This window comes from Harpia harpyja, chromosome 16, assembly GCF_026419915.1.
Source record: "Harpia harpyja isolate bHarHar1 chromosome 16, bHarHar1 primary haplotype, whole genome shotgun sequence".
In the NCBI taxonomy this organism is placed as follows: Eukaryota; Metazoa; Chordata; class Aves; order Accipitriformes; family Accipitridae; genus Harpia; species Harpia harpyja.
The window spans coordinates 14,627,954-14,646,974 of record NC_068955.1 but is presented as its reverse complement, the minus strand read 5'-3'; the positions used below and the strand labels follow the sequence as shown (position 1 = coordinate 14,646,974).

General features: G+C 44.9%; 1 protein-coding gene across 1 annotated transcript in view; it reads right to left on the bottom strand.

The window, feature by feature from the left end:
- Window positions 1–3,792: 3,792 nt before the first annotated feature.
- LOC128152409 (mucin-5B-like) overlaps window positions 3,793–19,021 on the bottom strand; it is a 35,595-nt gene continuing 20,366 nt past the window's right edge. Inside the window, exons 26-35 of the mRNA XM_052810629.1 lie at window positions 18,452–18,608; window positions 18,043–18,171; window positions 17,542–17,668; window positions 16,801–16,844; window positions 8,094–15,212; window positions 7,471–7,635; window positions 7,011–7,261; window positions 6,371–6,545; window positions 5,160–5,203; window positions 3,793–4,296 (exon numbers count right to left, since the gene is read on the bottom strand). Of these exons, the coding sequence (XP_052666589.1) occupies window positions 4,120–4,296; window positions 5,160–5,203; window positions 6,371–6,545; window positions 7,011–7,261; window positions 7,471–7,635; window positions 8,094–15,212; window positions 16,801–16,844; window positions 17,542–17,668; window positions 18,043–18,171; window positions 18,452–18,608 (8,388 nt within the window). The 3' untranslated portion in view covers window positions 3,793–4,119. The remainder of the gene's footprint in view (window positions 4,297–5,159; window positions 5,204–6,370; window positions 6,546–7,010; window positions 7,262–7,470; window positions 7,636–8,093; window positions 15,213–16,800; window positions 16,845–17,541; window positions 17,669–18,042; window positions 18,172–18,451; window positions 18,609–19,021) is intronic.

The following is a 19,021-nucleotide window of genomic DNA, read 5'->3' as shown; positions in this document are numbered from 1 at the left end:
TACACGTCTTTTAAATACCTCCAGGGATGGTGACTCAACCACTTCCCTGGGCAGCCTGTCCCAATGCTTGATAACCCTTTTGGTGAAGAAATTTTTCCTAATATCCAATCTAAACCTCCCCTGGTGCAACTTGAGGCCATTTCCTCTTGTCCTATCGCTTGTTACTTGGGAAAAGAGACCGACCCCCACCTCGCTACAACCTCCTTTCAGGCAGTTGTAGAGAGTGATAAGGTCTCCCCTCAGCCTCCTTTTCTCCAGGCTAAACAACCCCAGTTCCCTCAGCCGCTCCTCATAAGACTTGTGCTCCAGGCCCCTCACCAGCTTCGTTGCCCTTCTCTGGACACGCTCCAGCACCTCAATGCCTTTCTTGTAGTGAGGGGTCCAAAACTGAACACAGTATTTGAGGTGCGGCCTCACCAGTGCCGAGTACAGGGGGATGATCCCTTCCCTAGTCCTGCTGGCCACACCATTTCTGATACAGGCCAGGATGCCGTTGGCCGCCTTGTCCACCTGGGCACACTGCTGGCTCATATTCAGCCGGCTGTCAACCAGCACCCCCAGGTCCTTTCCTGCCAGGCAGTTTTCCAGCCACTCTTCCCCAAGCCTGTAGCGCTGCATGGGGTTCTTGTGACCCAAGTGCAGGACCCGGCACTTGGCCTTGTTGAACCGCAGACAATTGGCCTCGGCCCATCGATCCAGCCTGTCCAGATCCCTCTGTCAAGCCTTCCTACCCTCCAGCAGATCAACCCTCCCACCCAACTTGGTGTCATCCGCAAACTTTCTGAGGGTACGCTCGATCCCTTTGCCCAGATCATTGATAAAGATATTAATCAGAACTGGCCCCAATACTGAGCCCTGGGGAACACCACTTGTGACCGGCCACCAACTGGATTTAACTCCATTCACCACAACTCTTAGGGCCTGCCCATCCAGCCAGTTTTTTACCCAGTGAAGAGTATGCCCGTCCAAGCCTTGAGCAGCCAGTTTCTCCAGGAGAAATGGTGCCAAAAGTCCAGGGAAACAACATCCACAGCCTTTCCCTCATCCACTAAGCAGGTCACCTTGCCACAGAAGGAGATGAGGTTAGTCAAGCAGGACCTGCCTTTCACAAAACCATGCTGACTGGGCCTGATCACCTGGTTGTCCTGTACGTGTCGTGTGATGGCACTCAAGCTGATCTGCTCCATAACCTTCCCTGGCACCGAGGTCAGACTGACAGGCCTGTAGTTCCCTGGATCCTCCTTCCAGCCCTTCTTGTAGATGGGCGTCACATTTGCTAACCTCCAGTCAACTGGGACCTCCCTGGTTAGCCAGGACTGCTGACAAATAATTGAAAGTGGCTTGGTGAGCACTTCTGCCAGCTCCCTCAGTACCCTTGGGTGATTGATTAACTTGACAGACCAGTATAAATGAAGCCATAGCGATGCTAAATTAAGTTTTTGGAACTTACACTGAGGAGCCTGGACAAGTTCCTTCACAGTATGCCAGCTCAACAGGTTCAGCAGATTCACAGTTACCGTGGCGAATCACAGTTTTTTTGCTGTAAGGTTTGCAGTTTCTAACTTCATAAAAAGAGGGGGGGGGAAACATATACTTCAGATCTCTTGTTCTGAATGAAATGAATGCTAAAACAATTTCAAAGTGCATGATATCTGATTATTGAGAATCTGTAGTGTGTGATGGGGGGATACTGTGTAATGTATCTGGAGTTTTCAGGTTATTCTTTGATCTCAGCTGTACAGTGTCTTTGGAAGATAATGCAGAGGTTTGAGCATTGGTGGTTGGAGTTGTGGTATTCTATATCAGGAAAACAAATTTTATTTTTCTTTTGAATAAATAATGAACCACAAGGTCTTGATAAATAGAATAAGTGAAAATTGGGGGGGGGGTGAACAATCCTTCCATCCACTCAAAGATAGAAGTTGAATACAGCGCTCTTCAAGCGGAAAACATGAACACAGCATTACTTACGTTTACATATTTTGCAGCAGCCATCAGGAGTAGTGTCTGCTTCATCCTTTGCAAAAATAAAGGAGGATTTGTATTAATGCACAGATGGCAATCTGAGTAAGAATATGAGTTAGCATTACTGATACTGGACAGAAGGCTCCTCTGTGAGTGTGTGAACACTGAATGAAACAATGGATGACTTACTGTCCCCACCACAGAGGTCTTGAATCCTTGTAGCCTCATGTAAAAATACTAAGCTTTTCTTATTACTAACGTTACAGCAAGATTAACTTCATTCTTAAGACATTCCTGCAACTTTAGTGAAAGTGATTTGTTGTATTCTTCCTTGCTCCCCCTTGTTCTTTTAAACTGCATTCAATCAGTGAAGAATTGATTAAAACTTACAGGATCGCACTCTCCTGGGTTGTACTCGGGGCATACTTTTTTAGTTTGGACTGTAACAAGTTGATCTTCAATTTTTTCACATTTGTAATGGCTGCAATGATCAAGTGGCAGGATGTCACCAACCTAAAATTTTATAAGAAAAGCAAACAATTATTTTTTTCATTGTGATAAAGTATAGTATGATTACTTCAAAAATGTCTGAGCTAATTATGTTCTCACACTTCAAAGATTCTCAGATGCTTCTGAACTTCTTTCAAGTGGCAAAAGCGAAATTTTGCAAACTGTGGCTAGCTTGAAAGTTTAAATCCTGGTTCTGAACACTTAGACAACAAATTAGAAACAATTATCTAGTTAAACACACATATCAAGAATTTGTTATTCCAAGTAAGTGTTCAATTGTGGTGGGTTGACCCTGGCTGGACACCAGGTGTCCACCAAAGCCACGCTATCATTCCCCTCCTCAGCTGGACAAGGGAGAGAAAATATAATGAAAGGCTTGTGGGTCAAGACAGGGAGAGATCACTCACCAATTACCATCACGGGCAAAACAGACTCAACTTGGGGAAATTAGTTTATTTTATTACCAATCAAAACAGAGTAGGATAATGAGAAATAAACCCAAATCTTAAAAACACCTTCCCCCCACCCATCCCTTCTTCCTGGGCTTAACTTTACTCTTGAGTTCTCTATCTCCTCCCCCCAGCAGCGCAGGGGGACAGGGAATGGGGGTTGTGGTCAGTTCCTCACATGTTGTCTCTGCCGCTCCTTCCTCGTCAGGGGCAGGACTTCTCACTCTTCCCCTGCTCCAGTGTGGGGGGTCCCTCCCATGGGAGACAGTCCTCCACAAGCTTCTCCAACCCGAGTCCTTCCCACGGGCTGCAGTCCTTCATGAACTGCTCCAGCGTGGGTCCCTTCCACAGGCTGCAGTCCTTCAGGCACAGACTGCTCCAGCGTGGGTCCCCCACGGGGTCACAAGTCCTGCCAAAAAACCTGCCCCAGCACAGGCTTCCCACAGGGTCACAGCCTTCTTCGGGCATCCACCTGCTCTAGCGTGGGGTCCTCCCCGGGCTGCAGGTGGATATCTGCTCCACTGTGGACCTCCATGGGCTGCAGGGGGACAGCCTGCCTCACCATGGTCTTCCCCAGGGGCTGCAGGGGAATCTCTGCTCCGGTGCCTGGAGCACCTCCTCCCCCTCCTTCTTCACTGACCTGGGGGTCTGCAGGGTTGTTCCTCTCACATTCTCACTCCTCTCTCCAGCTGCAGTTGCACAGTTCCCCCCTCCCCCCTTCTTAAATACATTCTCCCAGAGGCACTACCACTGTTGCTAATGGTCTCAGCCTTGGCCAGCAGCAGGTCCATCTTGGAGCCGGCTGGTATTGGCTCCATTGGACATAGGGGAAGCTTCCAGCAGCTTCTCACAGAAGCCACCTCTGTAGCCCCCCTGCTACCAAAACCTTGCCACGCAAACCCAATACATCAATTCAGAAAACTAGTTTGTTGTTTTCAGAGTAATTTCAGTATCAATTAGATTTTTACTAGTAAGGGACATGAGTTGAATCTTAGCTGTTCTAACCAGTATTGGCTAATAGGGAGATGTGAAAATGAAAGGAATACTTACACCGAGCTTGCGAACAGTGTTGTTACTTAGTTTGATGGTGCAAAATACTTCACTACAGTTCCCACAGCACTTTCCATCCTCAGTCATGTACTGATGACCCTACTCACAAGGAGATGAAAGTATGTTGCGTTGGTGATGGAGAATTCTAGTCTTCCTGTAATTGAGGGCTGACTGGGCAGCCTAGAGAATCTGAACTCACCGGTGGGCAAGATGTTTCACATTGAACTCTTTCACAATGCCAAATATTTTGCCAAGATGCTTTATCTATCTCAGAAGTGCAGGTACAGTTCATACATGAATCGGTTACTGTTGATGCTCCAACCTGGAAGACAGAAAAAACCCCAATTGGCAACAGTTTCTATATAACGTATAGGCAGAGTTGAAAGCATTGCTAAGAACCATTAAGGTTGCTGAAATGCAAGTGTGACTGAGTTGTTCAACTCTCTTCAAACATATAGTTGTTTGGCTTTATGCCTTGCAACAAAGTATACATTAGGAGAAAACTAAATAAAGCTATATAAAAGAGAAAAGTAAATTAATAAAATGCAGGTAAGACCGGTTTGTAGTGCCTCATTATTTTACCAGCTTTTCAGTGTTCCATTTAAGATTTTTTTTCCCCTGTAAGTCATGCTCAGTGGTTATAAAACAATTATAATTTACAAATGGAGATTAAAATAATTGGATACATATGCAGATACATAAGCAGAGATACAAATTTACACACGGATTTCAGTCTTTCTGAAATGTATCCCCAAAAGGCTCCAGTGCTAATGTTTAAATTTTGACTAAATGACCTAAGTACCAATTTTAGCAAAAGATTTAGGTATCAATTAAAGCAAAAATCCTAGCTATCGTTTTTGAAGGTTCTCTGGGCTTATTTCAAAGAGTGGTTGAGTTTGGGCTATTCATCAGCTCGTTTGGAAAATTCACTAATTCCAGAAGTGGGAGAGCACTTAAAAAGAAAGTACATCACTAAAAATGGTACACTGTTATTTTATGCTACATGTTGAGGAACTCTTCTGTGACAATTTTGGTTTTGACTTTAGAAAAAAAAACAACTTCCAGTTAAGGGCTAGAGATAAAAAAAATGTACTGGGAAAAAGAACTTCCTCAAAGGCTTATTGTGGTAGAAAGTGTGTACATTTCAATTCCAGCAATATACCACTATAAGTGTAACATTCTCACCTTGTACGTTGTACCATTAATCACACAGTAGTCAGGCCTTGGTCCTGAAAAAAACAAACAAACAAAAAATTCCAGAGTAAACTCAAATTGTGAGACTTCATGAGAAGTCAAGAAGTTACCAAGTTTTGTTAGTAACACAGAGATTATGGAAAACTTGAATTCAATCCCCCCTACATGCTTAGACCTCATATTTAGTATAGCTGGATGTTTAAATAAAGTTTCTTTTTTGAAATTAGCTAGAAGAGTTGAGTAGGAATGGCTTCAAACTCAAGCTATGCATGAAAAAAATCCCCTTTTTGCCCTTTCGATATCAGATTCACTTCAAATTAAACTCTGAAGCCTAGATGTCCAGTAACTTTCAAAGATGCCTTTGTTATCGATTCTTTATGACCTCTCAGAACATGGTGTGCATGGAAGATTGAGTGAAAAAAAGGTATTCTTACTGTGGTAATATAAATAATTTGACAACATGGCAAAGCCCATTCATGTCTTTCACAGAACTACTTCAAATTGGCTGTTCCTTTGTTTTGACCTTCCTGTTTCAGGCTTAATTTACTATGGCTACCTTTTTCTTTTTATTCTTTTGTATAAATGTATGTGTATAAAAATATATGTATATAAAAATTTATGTATGTATGTAAACATATATAACTGTTGGACTTTTAAATTTTCATGAGCATTCAACAACAGTGTAAGTATAATTATTATTTTTCATACATTGGCAATTCAGTTACTGATTACAATTAACTGTATTATTGCTTCACGATACTTGCTTTTGTAGTTAACTGTTAAGCTTTCTGCTGGCTTATTCTTAATGTTTATGCACCTTAGTTTAGCTACAGTTAGGCTAAAGTTAATGTGCTCCAATGTTACATTAATAACATTAAATAAAATGTATTAATAACCTTGATGATTATAGATACAGAGATAGTTGAGCTACACAGACCACTTGAAGGTTCGAAGTATTATCCTGCTCTCCCACCCATTCCAAATCTCTCAGCAAACTTCACTGAAAATAACATTTTGTTTTTAAATAAACTTCTAATGCATATTTAGCCAAAAATTGATACATGTTCACTCAGCCAGAATAATTTAAGGAAGGTTTTGCTGTTATTGTGATACATGAAGAACTTGCTTAGATATTAACAGAAGTGCAAATATAATTTACCAGTGCGTAACCTGGTCTTTATATATGTATTTTTAATACTTACGGCATTCATATTTAGGACAACATGTGTCTTTTAGTGGTAGTGCAGTCACAGCAGCAAATTCTGGGTCACAAATTGGTGTCTGAGCTGTTTGGCATGGGAGCGGCTGGCATTGTACCGTAGCATTGAGGGGGTCACAGACACACTTACGGCATTCACTTATCCAGTTCTCTCCAGGCTGAAAATATGTAAATTATTTATTCTTAAGTGCTCTCTCACCCTAGTAGTTTTGTTTCAACTTGAGATAGACTCTCAAAATTGGTAAGGAGTTCAGATTAGAGTTTTCTTAGCATATGATTTCAGGCCTTAAGAGCAGGCAAGCTGAGAACAATCACAGAATTTTCTTCTGTGTAGGAAGAATGAGATTTTAACACTGTCGTAGCTGGTCTACTTATTTCTATGACATTTAAATGTCTTTTATTAAAAAAAAGTTTCTGCCATGGTATTAGTGAGCTTTTCCATCGCCAGATTACTTAAAAGCCTGGTATGCCAGGTTGAAGAATTGTGCACCATCAGGTCATTTGTAACATGACCAACTTTGTAACTGAAATACATACAAGTTGATTTGAACTGGCTATTAGAGGACAGAAATCAGGTTGGTTTTGCAATGGTGGTATATTAGAAAATAACGAGGGGAAACCACCTTTCGTGGAGGATTGACATCAGTACAGTTTCTTTCTACTGAAGTTGTGAGGGATGTTGCTGTGGTTGGTGAGACAGAAGAAAATACATGTTCTGTGGATGAGGTGGCTTGTGCTGTAGTTTCTGAGGTGCCTGAAGTGAAAGGAGTTGTCGAATAGCATGGCCCCTGGAATGGGTGAATTTCACATTCCTTGCTGCAAAGTGCATAAAAATTACAGCCAGCCCTATCTGTTCTGTTGTATACCACTTCCCCTGCAGAGGAAAATCAGAAGAGAAATTAAAAGACCAATGAATATACTTAGGGGAAAAAAGCCAAGAAAATATTGTGAAAATATAAAGTGTTTTCATGTATCAAAAGTTCTATGTTTAGATGATTTTCAGTGGTTATATTTAATTGAATAGAGTATTAAGGGTTTATATTACTTATGAAAATTTTTATAACCATAAAATAAGACACTTACCAGGAGAAAAAAGGTTACCGAACACGTGACAAAAACATGGAGTTGTTCTGCTTGATGTAACATATGTACTTGCTTCTGTTATGACAGGTGTGCTGTGGGAAGAACTGAAGGCTGCAGAAGTACTTGCTGTAACATGACTTGATTGTGGCGTACCAGTTGTAGCTACTGTTAAGCACGAGACATACTTTAGTTTGCAGCACAGAATTTTGATCTCATAATTTTAACATATTGGAGAGGACTGTTCAACATTCCAGCAAATCAAGCCAACATTTTTGTTAAATTCAATTATTTGACCTGTTGCTAAGTAGGGATTGTGGAAATCTTTGAGCTCTACACTGAATATCATCTGGAATTTGGCAAATCTTATGACATTTAGCTCTAATGTTTTTTAAAGTTTCAAAGTCAATACTATCTCCCTCGATAAGAAATATCAAGCTATGGGGTCCACTCATACACTTGTCTAACACAGATACCAGTAGCAGAGGGACAGACAGATGAGAAAGTGGTTTATGTGTTGGAAGAAATAGGGATGATAGTGGAAGAATTCACAGAAGACAGTGATACCAGTGATATTCTGCTGAAATAGCTGTTTGAAACCTTTCCAGAGGTAGACAGTGACATACCTGGGCTGCTTGTGGTAGTCAAACTTGTGGGAAAAACAATGGTGGCAGTACTTTGTCCAGTTAAGGAAACAGATGTTAGAAGAATATCTGTACTGACAATGGTGCTTCTAATTCCTAAGTGAGCTGGAGTTGAGGCAGTAGTAGGAGATATTGGAGCGTGGGTTGCCACAGTGGAGCTTTCTGCAGGTGCAGATGTGGCTTTGAACGTGGTGGTGGTTGTTGTGGTGGTCCTGGAGGTGCTGGTAGTGCTACTGGCTGAGGTGGGTGCTGTTGGAGTGGGTGTGAGGATGGTGGTTGTGCTTTCTGTCAGCGGGGGAGGGGTCTTGGCGGTGCTGGCCCTGCTGGTGGTTGTGATGACGGTCGTGCCTTGTATTGGCGGGGCAGTGTTACTGGGGACAACCGTGGATGCAGTAGCGGTTGTCATTGCTGTCTGTGGGAGGGTGGAGGCAGTAGTTGGTGGTGCAGGAGTTTTGGTGTTTGTGGTGGAGGTTTCTGCAAGAGCAGATGTGGTGGAGAAGCCTGCAGTGGTGCCTGTTGTTTCTGATGTTGTCTCGCAGTGGTTACGGTCACAGCACAGCACCTTGATTTCGTAGTCAAAGCACATGGGGTACTTTTTGATCTGATCCTTATTTCTGCACACAAGCCCAGTGTCAAGGCTGCACTCAATTTTCTGTCCCAGTTTGTCCAGACTCCTATTACGGTAATCTTTAGCACGGCACATGATGTCTTGCGGCTCGTCGCACAGTGCATACCCAGCAGCTCGGATTTTTGCAAGCGTCTCTATGTCTCCGTTTTGGCTACCGGGGCTAGGGGAATCCAAGTCAAACCACTGCGTCCAGGCACAGTGCTGCAGGCAGCTGGTTGTGGTCTTGGAGGTGCTAGCAGTGAAGGTGGTTGGTGAGGTGGATGCTGTTGGTGTGGATGTGATGACGGTGGTTGTGCCTCCTGTTAGAGATGGAGAGGTCTTGGTAGTGCTGGCCCTGCTGGTGGTTGTGATGACGGTCGTGCCTTGTATTGGCGGGGCAGTGTTACTGGGGACAACCGTGGTGGCAGTAGTGGTTGTCCTTGCTGGCTGGGAGAGGCTGGTGGCAGTAGTGGGTGATGTTGGAGTCTGCGTTTTCACAGAGGAGGTTTTTGTGGGCACAGATGTGGCTTTGGACGTTGTGGTGGTTGGTGTGGTGGTCCTGGAGGTGCTGGTAGTGCTACTGGCTGAGGTGGGGGCTGTTGGAGTGGGTGTGATGATGGTGGTTGTGCTTTCTGTCAGCGGGGGAGAGGTCTTGGCGGTGCTGGCCCTGCTGGTGGTTGTGATGACGGTCGTGCCTTGTATTGGCGGGGCAGTGTTACTGGGGACAACCGTGGTGGCAGTAGTGGTTGTCCTTGCTGGCTGGGAGAGGCTGGTGGCAGTAGTGGGTGATGTTGGAGTCTGCGTTTTCACAGAGGAGGTTTTTGTGGGCACAGATGTGGCTTTGGACGTTGTGGTGGTTGGTGTGGTGGTCCTGGAGGTGCTGGTAGTGCTACTGGCTGAGGTGGGGGCTGTTGGAGTGGGTGTGATGATGGTGGTTGTGCTTTCTGTCAGCGGGGGAGAGGTCTTGGCGGTGCTGGCCCTGCTGGTGGTTGTGATGACGGTCGTGCCTTGTATTGGCGGGGCAGTGTTACTGGGGACAACCGTGGATGCAGTAGCGGTTGTCATTGCTGTCTGTGGGAGGGTGGAGGCAGTAGTTGGTGGTGCAGGAGTTTTGGTGTTTGTGGTGGAGGTTTCTGCAAGAGCAGATGTGGTGGAGAAGCCTGCAGTGGTGCCTGTTGTTTCTGATGTTGTCTCGCAGTGGTTACGGTCACAGCACAGCACCTTGATTTCGTAGTCAAAGCACATGGGGTACTTTTTGATCTGATCCTTATTTCTGCACACAAGCCCAGTGTCAAGGCTGCACTCAATTTTCTGTCCCAGTTTGTCCAGACTCCTATTACGGTAATCTTTAGCACGGCACATGATGTCTTGCGGCTCGTCGCACAGTGCATACCCAGCAGCTCGGATTTTTGCAAGCGTCTCTATGTCTCCGTTTTGGCTACCGGGGCTAGGGGAATCCAAGTCAAACCACTGCGTCCAGGCACAGTGCTGCAGGCAGCTGGTTGTGGTCTTGGAGGTGCTAGCAGTGAAGGTGGTTGGTGAGGTGGATGCTGTTGGTGTGGATGTGATGACGGTGGTTGTGCCTCCTGTTAGAGATGGAGAGGTCTTGGTAGTGCTGGCCCTGCTGGTGGTTGTGATGACGGTTGTGCCTTGTATTGGCTGGGCAGTGTTACTGGGGACAACCGTGGTGGCAGTAGTGGTTGTCCTTGCTGGCTGGGAGAGGCTGGTGGCAGTAGTGGGTGATGTTGGAGTCTGCGTTTTCACAGAGGAGGTTTTTGTGGGCACAGATGTGGCTTTGGATGTTGTAGTGGTTGGTGTGGTGGTCGGTGTGGTGGTCCTGGAGGTGCTGGTAGTGCTACTGGCTGAGGTGGGTGCTGTTGGAGTGGGTGTGATGATGGTGGTTGTGCTTTCTGTCAGCGGGGGAGAGGTCTTGGCGGTGCTGGCCCTGCTGGTGGTTGTGATGACGGTCGTGCCTTGTATTGGCGGGGCAGTGTTACTGGGGACAACCGTGGTGGCAGTAGTGGTTGTCCTTGCTGGCTGGGAGAGGCTGGTGGCAGTAGTGGGTGATGTTGGAGTCTGCGTTTTCACAGAGGAGGTTTTTGTGGGCACAGATGTGGCTTTGGACGTTGTGGTGGTTGGTGTGGTGGTCCTGGAGGTGCTGGTAGTGCTACTGGCTGAGGTGGGGGCTGTTGGAGTGGGTGTGATGATGGTGGTTGTGCTTTCTGTCAGCGGGGGAGAGGTCTTGGCGGTGCTGGCCCTGCTGGTGGTTGTGATGACGGTCGTGCCTTGTATTGGCGGGGCAGTGTTACTGGGGACAACCGTGGATGCAGTAGCGGTTGTCATTGCTGTCTGTGGGAGGGTGGAGGCAGTAGTTGGTGGTGCAGGAGTTTTGGTGTTTGTGGTGGAGGTTTCTGCAAGAGCAGATGTGGTGGAGAAGCCTGCAGTGGTGCCTGTTGTTTCTGATGTTGTCTCGCAGTGGTTACGGTCACAGCACAGCACCTTGATTTCGTAGTCAAAGCACATGGGGTACTTTTTGATCTGATCCTTATTTCTGCACACAAGCCCAGTGTCAAGGCTGCACTCAATTTTCTGTCCCAGTTTGTCCAGACTCCTATTACGGTAATCTTTAGCACGGCACATGATGTCTTGCGGCTCGTCGCACAGTGCATACCCAGCAGCTCGGATTTTTGCAAGCGTCTCTATGTCTCCGTTTTGGCTACCGGGGCTAGGGGAATCCAAGTCAAACCACTGCGTCCAGGCACAGTGCTGCAGGCAGCTGGTTGTGGTCTTGGAGGTGCTAGCAGTGAAGGTGGTTGGTGAGGTGGATGCTGTTGGTGTGGATGTGATGACGGTGGTTGTGCCTCCTGTTAGAGATGGAGAGGTCTTGGTAGTGCTGGCCCTGCTGGTGGTTGTGATGACGGTCGTGCCTTGTATTGGCTGGGCAGTGTTACTGGGGACAACCGTGGTGGCAGTAGTGGTTGTCCTTGCTGGCTGGGAGAGGCTGGTGGCAGTAGTGGGTGATGTTGGAGTCTGCGTTTTCACAGAGGAGGTTTTTGTGGGCACAGATGTGGCTTTGGACGTTGTGGTGGTTGGTGTGGTGGTCCTGGAGGTGCTGGTAGTGCTACTGGCTGAGGTGGGGGCTGTTGGAGTGGGTGTGATGATGGTGGTTGTGCTTTCTGTCAGCGGGGGAGAGGTCTTGGCGGTGCTGGCCCTGCTGGTGGTTGTGATGACGGTCGTGCCTTGTATTGGCGGGGCAGTGTTACTGGGGACAACCGTGGTGGCAGTAGTGGTTGTCCTTGCTGGCTGGGAGAGGCTGGTGGCAGTAGTGGGTGATGTTGGAGTCTGCGTTTTCACAGAGGAGGTTTTTGTGGGCACAGATGTGGCTTTGGACGTTGTGGTGGTTGGTGTGGTGGTCCTGGAGGTGCTGGTAGTGCTACTGGCTGAGGTGGGGGCTGTTGGAGTGGGTGTGATGATGGTGGTTGTGCTTTCTGTCAGCGGGGGAGAGGTCTTGGCGGTGCTGGCCCTGCTGGTGGTTGTGATGACGGTCGTGCCTTGTATTGGCGGGGCAGTGTTACTGGGGACAACCGTGGATGCAGTAGCGGTTGTCATTGCTGTCTGTGGGAGGGTGGAGGCAGTAGTTGGTGGTGCAGGAGTTTTGGTGTTTGTGGTGGAGGTTTCTGCAAGAGCAGATGTGGTGGAGAAGCCTGCAGTGGTGCCTGTTGTTTCTGATGTTGTCTCGCAGTGGTTACGGTCACAGCACAGCACCTTGATTTCGTAGTCAAAGCACATGGGGTACTTTTTGATCTGATCCTTATTTCTGCACACAAGCCCAGTGTCAAGGCTGCACTCAATTTTCTGTCCCAGTTTGTCCAGACTCCTATTACGGTAATCTTTAGCACGGCACATGATGTCTTGCGGCTCGTCGCACAGTGCATACCCAGCAGCTCGGATTTTTGCAAGCGTCTCTATGTCTCCGTTTTGGCTACCGGGGCTAGGGGAATCCAAGTCAAACCACTGCGTCCAGGCACAGTGCTGCAGGCAGCTGGTTGTGGTCTTGGAGGTGCTAGCAGTGAAGGTGGTTGGTGAGGTGGATGCTGTTGGTGTGGATGTGATGACGGTGGTTGTGCCTCCTGTTAGAGATGGAGAGGTCTTGGTAGTGCTGGCCCTGCTGGTGGTTGTGATGACGGTTGTGCCTTGTATTGGCTGGGCAGTGTTACTGGGGACAACCGTGGTGGCAGTAGTGGTTGTCCTTGCTGGCTGGGAGAGGCTGGTGGCAGTAGTGGGTGATGTTGGAGTCTGCGTTTTCACAGAGGAGGTTTTTGTGGGCACAGATGTGGCTTTGGATGTTGTAGTGGTTGGTGTGGTGGTCGGTGTGGTGGTCCTGGAGGTGCTGGTAGTGCTACTGGCTGAGGTGGGTGCTGTTGGAGTGGGTGTGATGATGGTGGTTGTGCTTTCTGTCAGCGGGGGAGAGGTCTTGGCGGTGCTGGCCCTGCTGGTGGTTGTGATGACGGTCGTGCCTTGTATTGGCGGGGCAGTGTTACTGGGGACAACCGTGGTGGCAGTAGTGGTTGTCCTTGCTGGCTGGGAGAGGCTGGTGGCAGTAGTGGGTGATGTTGGAGTCTGCGTTTTCACAGAGGAGGTTTTTGTGGGCACAGATGTGGCTTTGGACGTTGTGGTGGTTGGTGTGGTGGTCCTGGAGGTGCTGGTAGTGCTACTGGCTGAGGTGGGGGCTGTTGGAGTGGGTGTGATGATGGTGGTTGTGCTTTCTGTCAGCGGGGGAGAGGTCTTGGCGGTGCTGGCCCTGCTGGTGGTTGTGATGACGGTCGTGCCTTGTATTGGCGGGGCAGTGTTACTGGGGACAACCGTGGATGCAGTAGCGGTTGTCATTGCTGTCTGTGGGAGGGTGGAGGCAGTAGTTGGTGGTGCAGGAGTTTTGGTGTTTGTGGTGGAGGTTTCTGCAAGAGCAGATGTGGTGGAGAAGCCTGCAGTGGTGCCTGTTGTTTCTGATGTTGTCTCGCAGTGGTTACGGTCACAGCACAGCACCTTGATTTCGTAGTCAAAGCACATGGGGTACTTTTTGATCTGATCCTTATTTCTGCACACAAGCCCAGTGTCAAGGCTGCACTCAATTTTCTGTCCCAGTTTGTCCAGACTCCTATTACGGTAATCTTTAGCACGGCACATGATGTCTTGCGGCTCGTCGCACAGTGCATACCCAGCAGCTCGGATTTTTGCAAGCGTCTCTATGTCTCCGTTTTGGCTACCGGGGCTAGGGGAATCCAAGTCAAACCACTGCGTCCAGGCACAGTGCTGCAGGCAGCTGGTTGTGGTCTTGGAGGTGCTAGCAGTGAAGGTGGTTGGTGAGGTGGATGCTGTTGGTGTGGATGTGATGACGGTGGTTGTGCCTCCTGTTAGAGATGGAGAGGTCTTGGTAGTGCTGGCCCTGCTGGTGGTTGTGATGACGGTCGTGCCTTGTATTGGCTGGGCAGTGTTACTGGGGACAACCGTGGTGGCAGTAGTGGTTGTCCTTGCTGGCTGGGAGAGGCTGGTGGCAGTAGTGGGTGATGTTGGAGTCTGCGTTTTCACAGAGGAGGTTTTTGTGGGCACAGATGTGGCTTTGGACGTTGTGGTGGTTGGTGTGGTGGTCCTGGAGGTGCTGGTAGTGCTACTGGCTGAGGTGGGGGCTGTTGGAGTGGGTGTGATGATGGTGGTTGTGCTTTCTGTCAGCGGGGGAGAGGTCTTGGCGGTGCTGGCCCTGCTGGTGGTTGTGATGACGGTCGTGCCTTGTATTGGCGGGGCAGTGTTACTGGGGACAACCGTGGTGGCAGTAGTGGTTGTCCTTGCTGGCTGGGAGAGGCTGGTGGCAGTAGTGGGTGATGCTTGTTTCTGGGTTCCCACAGTGGTGATTTCTGATGGAGTTGCCGTGGTCTGGTAACCTGTTGTTGAGACTTGTGATGTATTTTCTGTAACTGAAGTTTCAGTCAGATGAGTTGTGCTTTCTCTGTGTTCTATTGATGTTTTAGGTACTTCGGTTTTTTGTGCTTCAGTTCTTTGTGTTTGTGTTTGTTTTATCTTCGTATTTATTGTAAGTGGTGTTGATTTTACAGCAGTAGTTGTTGTGAATTCTTTTGTGTTTCTTAGCGTTGTAGTTTGTATTTCTGAACATGGTTTGTAGCTGCAGCATGATATTCTGATTTCATAATTATAGCACTGCTTATTTTGTTGGTCTTTGTTATTGCATATTAATCCTCTGCTTTGATTACATTGTACTGTTTGGTTAAGATTGTATATTTCTGTATCTGGGTGGTTTTTGGCTCTGCATTGAACTCCGTTTGGGTTTTCACACACAGTGTAGCCTTTAGCTCTGAGATTTTCAAATGTTTCATCATCTCCACTGTCCTCTTTGTCTTCAGGATGTGTGCTGTCATACCATTCTGACCATGCACATACACTCTTCACACATACAGTTGTCACTGGTGTTGCAGTTGTCGTTTCTGTAATTAATAGGGGGAAACATAGGTCTTGTGTGTTCTTATTAAAGAAAGTGCCAGGAAAAAATTATTTATCTTCCATACATTTTAATGTTGTACGTAATATTATATATGTTAATGTAGTGTTTTTATTTTAATGAACTTGCTTTGACAGTCTTGAATTTCATTTCCAAGGTAGGTTTTGATCTCATGTCTGTATTATTTTTCTAGTGGTACTTTATGTGACATTTATTAAAAATTTGTAGTTAAATATAGCTGATAGGATATCCTTTGTGTGGAATGTCAATACATAGGATAAAGTGATCTCATGATTTCTATGGTATAAGTAAGTGGAAGTTTTATTCTCCTTGGTATTATCTCTGTACTTAATTACACTTAACTGCATAACCACATAGGCTTTAAAATATTTTTAAGGGATAACGACTTTTCTACTTATTTTAATATTATAACATTTAATATATTTATATGTATAAAATATAAAATATATATTTAACATATGTATTTTATATATAATCATTATAATATAGAATACACATATACACTATATATGAAATATATAATTTAATAAGTATTTTCTACTTCTTTTAATAAGATTTCTTTTCATATTCTTAGCATTATGAAGATAACCACGTGGAATATATACCACTTTCTTCATATGAATGTTACTTAAAAAAAGACTTAAAGTTGAATATTTATTTCTTGCTGTAGTATTGTATAATTTTGTGGAAATATTTCTCACAATTTCTCAGAATTACATGGTCACTATAATGAGTTAACCACAGGAATAATGTAGAAGTGTACTGCAGGAGTAGAAGGAAACTGTTGATTTGGTTATTAAATACAATTAGGAAACGTTCCAAAGAATGGGTTTAAATAATTGGAGCATTCCCTCAAACTACATTTCTTACCTTCAGTTTGCACTAATGTGGTCAGTAATTTAAAAAATGGCAGTAATTGTCTTTTGTGTTTTCAAAAGTTGGTCTAGAACTGCTGGTTATTGTTTGCAATGAAATGAGGAGATTCTCCAGAGTACAATGATTAATAAGCTCTGTTATTTTTTCCCCTGGAAAAATCATGGTTAAACAGTAGAGACTGAGTTTGTAAAAAATGCTGTACTCATTTCTACATCCTTGATTATGGTGTCTTTAGCAACCAAAGCTGCCAGATGAATTGGTGGCTCCAGCAGAAGGCAACAGTTTCAGGTAAAATTATATGCCATTAACTGGTGAAAAGGCCCTCCCTTTCAGGCAATTTTCAGTCACCTCCAGAGATTTTTCAGTTATTTTAAAGAGTATTAATGTGTACCTGAAGCAGTAGTTGTAGGCTGACTTGTAGAAAACGTAAACGGGATTGTTGTAGAGATGCCACATTTAAAGATATTTCTGTTTATTGTTCCATTGACATCACATGTTGCATTGAAACACCATCCAGTTCCATCTGTGGTGGTGTAGATGAGTTCACCATATTTATAGCTGTTCCCTTCATATATACAGTGGCATGCTGTAATTCAGAAGAAGTTTACTGTCAGGCAGGTATGCAAAGATAATATCCAGTATTTCATGTTCTTAATAATTCTTCTTAGCTCTCTTACCTTTATCATCAAACTTGCACTGTAAACCTTCTGATGTGCATTCACTGAAATAAAAAACATAAAAAACCACATATTTTTTGATTATGAGGTAATTTTATTAGTCATCTTTCTGCCAGATACTAACATCAAAAGACAGGACACTTTATTTGTGTTTATTCCTTGAGTGTCCAGTTCATGTTGGCTTTTTTTCGCCATGGTTTTCCAAAATCTTTTTTTCTATTAAACCCAAACTTATAAATAGAAGTGAAGCTAAATATTATGCAAAGCTACAGGTAGAAGTCTTAAGGAAGGCTTGCCGCCTTTCCTCCTTATCAGTCTCCTTGCACTTGCAATGTTTTTGTACTAAAAAGCAGGGAAAGAGTCTGAATACTAACAGCAGTATAAGAATGTAATAAAATCCTTGGAAGTAGACCCCTATTAGATATGTGTACTCCTGGAACAATATTTTTCCTGCCATAGGAATGGGAAGTAGAGAAAGGCTGGTCATAAAGGACTTACTGTTCTTGTTGTATCTTTATGCTGAGGATTTACAACATAATCAGGAGCAAATTCAACAGAACATAAAATCACATAAGAACTTCTTACTACTAATGTAATAAGAAACTGGCATTAGATAGTAAGGCATTATTTTTACACAGGCAGCATAAACTAGTCCTGTCATGTAGCAGGAACATGCAATTTCTCACTGCTGTTTTGATTGCTTTTCCTTGTACAAGACGAGGCTGGTATGTTAAGCCTTACCACACATGACATTCATCCCGTCTATATATCTTTCCGTCTTCATTATCATAACAGTCACAGAGACTAACGCACTTCATCTGATCCTCATGAAAATATGGCTTGTTTGGCGGGCAGTTAGGGTAGCAGCCTGAAGGAAGGGAAAGGGCATATAGAAGGGCATAGAAAAGGTGAGAATGGGATACGGTCAGCAAAGGTTTTATTTGTGCAGAATGTGTTTGCAGGTCTTGTTTTTAATAGTTATAATTTTTACTACTGAATTCTTTCCAATAATTCTACAAGAAATGCAGAGTACTAGCATCAGCAGAGCCCACCCACAAGGACTTTGTCCTAGAGATATTTTTAACTCTGATTTCCGTACTCTGCCTCCATTCATGTGGATGCAATGATGTTGAAGAGATTGAATGGTGCAAATGCAGCTGATGGGGGAAATACACTACATTAAAGACCATTAAAAATATAATAAAATGTACCCACTTAAAGGTACTTGCAGCTCTCTTTTACCTTCTAAACCTGGCAAGTTATGGATGCATTTTCCACTTGGGTTCCTACAGGTCTTCATACAGGAGGCTCCACAAGGCTTATAGTGCCATTCACATTCCCCTTGTTGATTGTAGTAATCACAGAACAGTGCTAAGGAGAAACAGAAATTTGGACATATTCAGGAAAAAAAGAGAGCTTTTTTTTGACTCATGTCTGTTCTTCATGTCCCTGCAATGCTGCTTGAACAGTCTCAAAAACCGTGAATAAATAGGTGAAATTGTGTGACCATCAAAACAGCTTAGTGTGAAAAGTCTACACAGTGAGATTATAATGCTCATACATAAGATACCCAGACTGTGTGTTCAAGGACATCAGCAAGGCACTGTACATTTAACTACACTCTCAGAAGTGTTTATGACATAAAACTTACGACAGATTGATGGGGTTCTCCAGGCTATGCAGACACCAACTTCACTACATGCTCGAGCATACGCAGCTACCGCTGTACAAAAGCAATCGCAGTCTCCGCCAGTGTCACATGCACAAGCATCTGTCACACATGCTTGGTAATATTTTGCTGGTTCAACCTGTTATTAAAAAGAAATGTAATACTATACATCCTGCCTTCTAAATTCTTTCTTAGCTTTGCGAGGGTGATTTTCTTAAAATTGTAGTATCTCAGAAAAAAGGCCTACATCAGTAATTTCTTTTCCTTTTGTTTATATACACTGTTAAACACCAGAGGTGATGCCAGATGATACATCCAAATCACGTATTGATGGATTTTTAGACATGCAGACTTGGGTCCTAGTGGAAGATTAGATTCATGTTCCCAAGCAATATTAGGCAACTGCACTTGAAAATGAAGGCCTCTGCCAGTGGAAAGAACTAAGGTGACAGGAAGAGCACAGAGTTACCCTGCATTGTTTGGTATGTACTTAGTGTCAGATAAAGGCTATGCTGATACTTCATTACTATGTTATTATTTCTTTGAGATTGT